The sequence below is a fragment of the Engystomops pustulosus genome, chromosome 7, assembly GCF_040894005.1.
Source record: "Engystomops pustulosus chromosome 7, aEngPut4.maternal, whole genome shotgun sequence".
Classification (NCBI taxonomy): Eukaryota; Metazoa; Chordata; class Amphibia; order Anura; family Leptodactylidae; genus Engystomops; species Engystomops pustulosus.
Genome location: NC_092417.1, coordinates 18,179,821 through 18,183,778, shown reverse-complemented (window position 1 = coordinate 18,183,778; position 3,958 = coordinate 18,179,821). Strand labels below are relative to the sequence as shown.

Here is a 3,958-nt window from a genome sequence, read left to right as displayed (position 1 = left end):
TTAACCCTCATCAAGCATTTCTCTGCCCACTCCTCAAGCTTCCACAAATCCCTCTGTAATGCTAAACTAACGACCGCAGTATTAATTACTTTACACAGCATAGTATCATCTCCAAATATTGAAACTTGACTGTGTAAACCCACTACAAGGTCATTAATAAAAATATTAAAAAGAAGTGGCCCTAATACTGACCCCTGTGGCACTCCACTGGAAATGTCAACCCAATCTGAGAATGTGCCATTAATGACGACCCCCTGTTTTCTATCACTAAGCCAATTACTTACCCAAATACACAGATTTTCCCCTAGTCCCAGCAGTCTTATTTTATATACCAACCTTTTATGCGGCACGGTGTCAAATACGGTGTCAGCCAAATACGGTTGGCACGGTGTCAGCCAGATATGCGTCCCCATAATGATCTGAATGCAGATACCCCAATAGTGATGTTCCTGTTTGTATATTGTACTGTATGTGCTTTGTAGCTTAAGTATCCATTTCCTGTGCTGTGTACAAAAACAACACACAATTATCCTATGCTATAAGCAAAATTTCCTCACATTTTTAATCTATGCCATAATGTCAACATGTAAGATACCAAAATAGTTCTGTGTATGAGCATTGTCCTATATGAATGGGTTGAAGATCAGATCAAAAAATTATCAATGAGAACCTTTAACCATTTTACATCTTGACGGCTCTTCACCAGCTACAGAACATCTAATGGAAACCTCAAATCAAACATCTTCAGGAAGATTTTTCCTCCTCGGTCTGTCTAATGTCCTCTATCTTCAGGGCATCTGCTTTTGTGTGTTTCTGATCATGTATCTGATGACATTGTTAGGAAATGTTCTGCTGATCACCGTGGTGAGGATCAACTCAAAGCTACAGACCCCCATGTACTTCTTCTTGAGTAATCTCTCCATGATTGACATCTGTTTCTCTTCTGCCATCGTCCCTAAAATTCTCATCAACACTTTATCCACGGACAAGAGTATTTCTTTTTTGGGATGTGCACTTCAAATGTATTTCCATATGGGGTTGGGATCCATAGAGTGCATCCTTCTTGCCGTCATGGCCTATGATCGATTTGTTGCCATTTGTAGACCATTGCACTACCAAACCATCATTAACAAGAAGATGTGTATTTTATTAGCCTCCATATCATGGGGTGTAGGTTTCCTCAATGCCAGCATTCATATTCCCCTAACTTTGCAATTGCCTTTTTGCAAATCCCATCATGTCAACCACTTCTTCTGTGAGATGCCTCCATTTTTCCGTCTCTCCTGCAAAGATACACGTCTCAATGAAATAATCATGACAGTCGCTGCCCAGTTCATTGTCTTGTCTGCTTTCCTCTTGACATTGATATCATATATCCACATCATCTCCAGTGTCTTCAAAATCCGTTCTTCACAAGGAAGAGATAAAGCTTTCTCCACATGTGCCTCCCACCTCACAGTAGTGTCTATGTACTATGGGACTATCATCTCCATGTACATGAAACCTCGATCCGCAAATTCACCTGAGATAGACAAGACGGTCTCCCTTCTATATACAGCAGTGACACCAATGCTTAATCCCATCATCTACAGCATGAGGAACAAGGACGTTAAAGACACAATCAAAATGAAACTTTTTAGAATTTCAACTTAATATCAATGCTTGGGAAAATCAAAGAGTAAAGGGTAGATTGCCCAGTTACCGGTGGATTTTATATGTGCGTGGTTTTGATGGATCACCTAAGTTGTGATCTAAGTAAATGATATCCATGTTTTTATTAGGGGCGACTGGTTGAACCAACTTCTGAAACACTTCAATAATGAGAAAGTTCCTTAGAAAGATCAATCCTTGATACCAAATCATAAAGGACACAGTTTCAGCATGTGCCGGGTCAGTAAAATGGAAATTTCTGATTATGGCTAATACTTCTACAGAGTCTAAATTACTAAATGTTTATAACATCCCCAGATAAGTTCAGGCCCAGGTTCACAAGCATCAGATAACCATAGTCCCGAGAAGGGTGATAGTTGTCACCTAAATGGGGGAAACAGTAGTTTATAACATAGGTGATTTGAGAGTAGCACAGGCCCAAACCTTTGAGATGGTCCTTGGCTCCCCAAATTACCGACCAAATCTTACACCAAGAAGGGGCTTAACCCATGTAATCCACTCTTGAAAATCCCCCAAAGGTCCCTAAACGGCAGATTGAAAGCCGTCAGAAGAGACACATCCTCTATTACCAAATAAGGGGCTACAATATTCCTACAGCCCAGGGCCCATGGTGGTCTTAATCCAGTCTTGGAATGGGGATGCACATGGATTGCCCTTCTTCCCTGTCTTGACAGACTAACAAGCCACATTACTAATTGCTATTGTGGCATCAAGCCCATATGAAGTAAACTTCTCCAACTCGTTCTGGACTGGGATGAAGTGCTTCAAGAACAGAACCCCCATTTCAGGTCAGACTGTGGTAGAATGACTTTACTTGACTTTTTATTGAAGATAGAAGGTTTTTTTTAATTTAAGGAAAGGTGTAAGCTTTATTTATGTTTAAAACACAAGTCCTCTTATAATGATGTACAAAGAGTAGGGCATCCTTGCTCTTTGGGTTTATTGTATGAGGAACTTTATTACATGGGTCGATTGGCCAAATGGTATTAAAAGGAAGCACCAGTAAGAGCTCAAGTTTTAAGGAGGGGTAGAAAAACCTGTAAATGTTTTTTTTTATATGTGAAATTGTTGGTTTTATGGATTCCATATAAAATTCATAAAAAATAGTTAACAAAAATGTGTAAAATGTAATCACATGTCTGTAAAATGAAAGTTCATGCACAATGGAGATCACTTACAGGATAGGTTTAAGAAAAGTTTTATAAAATATGAGAAACAATACTTACATATGTCTTTTTTCAACTTTACTAACTATGTGTATGTAATACACAGAGTAAGAAGCATTGGGAGAAATCTAGTGACTTTACTACATTTTGTTTACAGGAGTTTCCTCATAATCCAACATATAGATGTAAACCATTTTAAGCCAAAAAGTAACAAATAATTAAAAATTTTAGAATGAAGCATTCCAGTGAATTACGTACAAGATGGGTTCTTCAGGTTTGTTCTTAAGTTGAATTTGTATGTAAGTTGTCTGCAACTTTGACCAGAGGCAACCATGTGCCCGCTGTAGAGCAAAATTTAAGAAATTGTATGAAATTATACCTTGGAGATAAAAGTTTTATAAGCCAGATGTGACTGAAAGGACAACAAAATAATGCACTCAAGATAAAAACTTACCATACATATCGTTGCCCTTATTGCTTCAAGCTATGATAAGCTTTGATACACCAACTCAGAAGCTCAGAGTATAAAACATTGGCCCCCATTTCTCAAAACCAATGCTGTGTGTACTATGTGCAGTGTCCTGTGTAGTGTGCAGAGGGCGCCAGATTTTGGATTTCCGGTATCGGTTCTTCATGAATCTAGCGCCCCCTGCGCTAACAGAGTGCACAAACTTTTTTTTGGTGCCCTTTTAACATAAGGTTGCAACAAAGCACGGTCCGACTGAGCACCGGAACGTCCCCTTCAGAGCAGAAATTTGTGTTGCGTCGGGTTGAGTGCAACCGCGCCACAAATGAGCCACGGTCACTTTATAAATACATGTACAAGCAGTCTGCGCTAAAAGTAATGTGCAAAGTCAGACAGAAATGGCGCAAGGGCTTTAATAAATCTGGACCACCGTTTTTGTTGAAATTTTCTGTACTTCTTGAAAAACTTCTTGAAAAATTGGTATTTGCTGAAATCTATGTCAAAGTAGTCAATAAGCTTCACTTCTCTTCAGTAGCTCCTTACCTTTATCTTATTGTCCTAATTAATTCAAACCCTTCAACACAATTTGTGATAAATAAGAAAATAATCTGCTTATTGGTGGAATTCAAAATTCACAAAAAGTTTTTTTAACCCC

The 3,958-nt window shown here is 38.7% G+C and overlaps 1 protein-coding gene across 1 annotated transcript; it reads left to right on the top strand.

The window, feature by feature from the left end:
• The first annotated feature begins 720 nt into the window (after positions 1 to 720).
• Positions 721 to 3,227, top strand: LOC140070003 (olfactory receptor 5AP2-like). Its single transcript, XM_072116335.1, has 2 exons — positions 721 to 1,626; positions 3,195 to 3,227. Exons 1-2 carry the CDS (start codon positions 721 to 723, stop codon positions 3,225 to 3,227), a joined length of 939 nt encoding a protein of 312 aa, XP_071972436.1.
• The last annotated feature ends 731 nt before the right edge of the window (positions 3,228 to 3,958 follow it).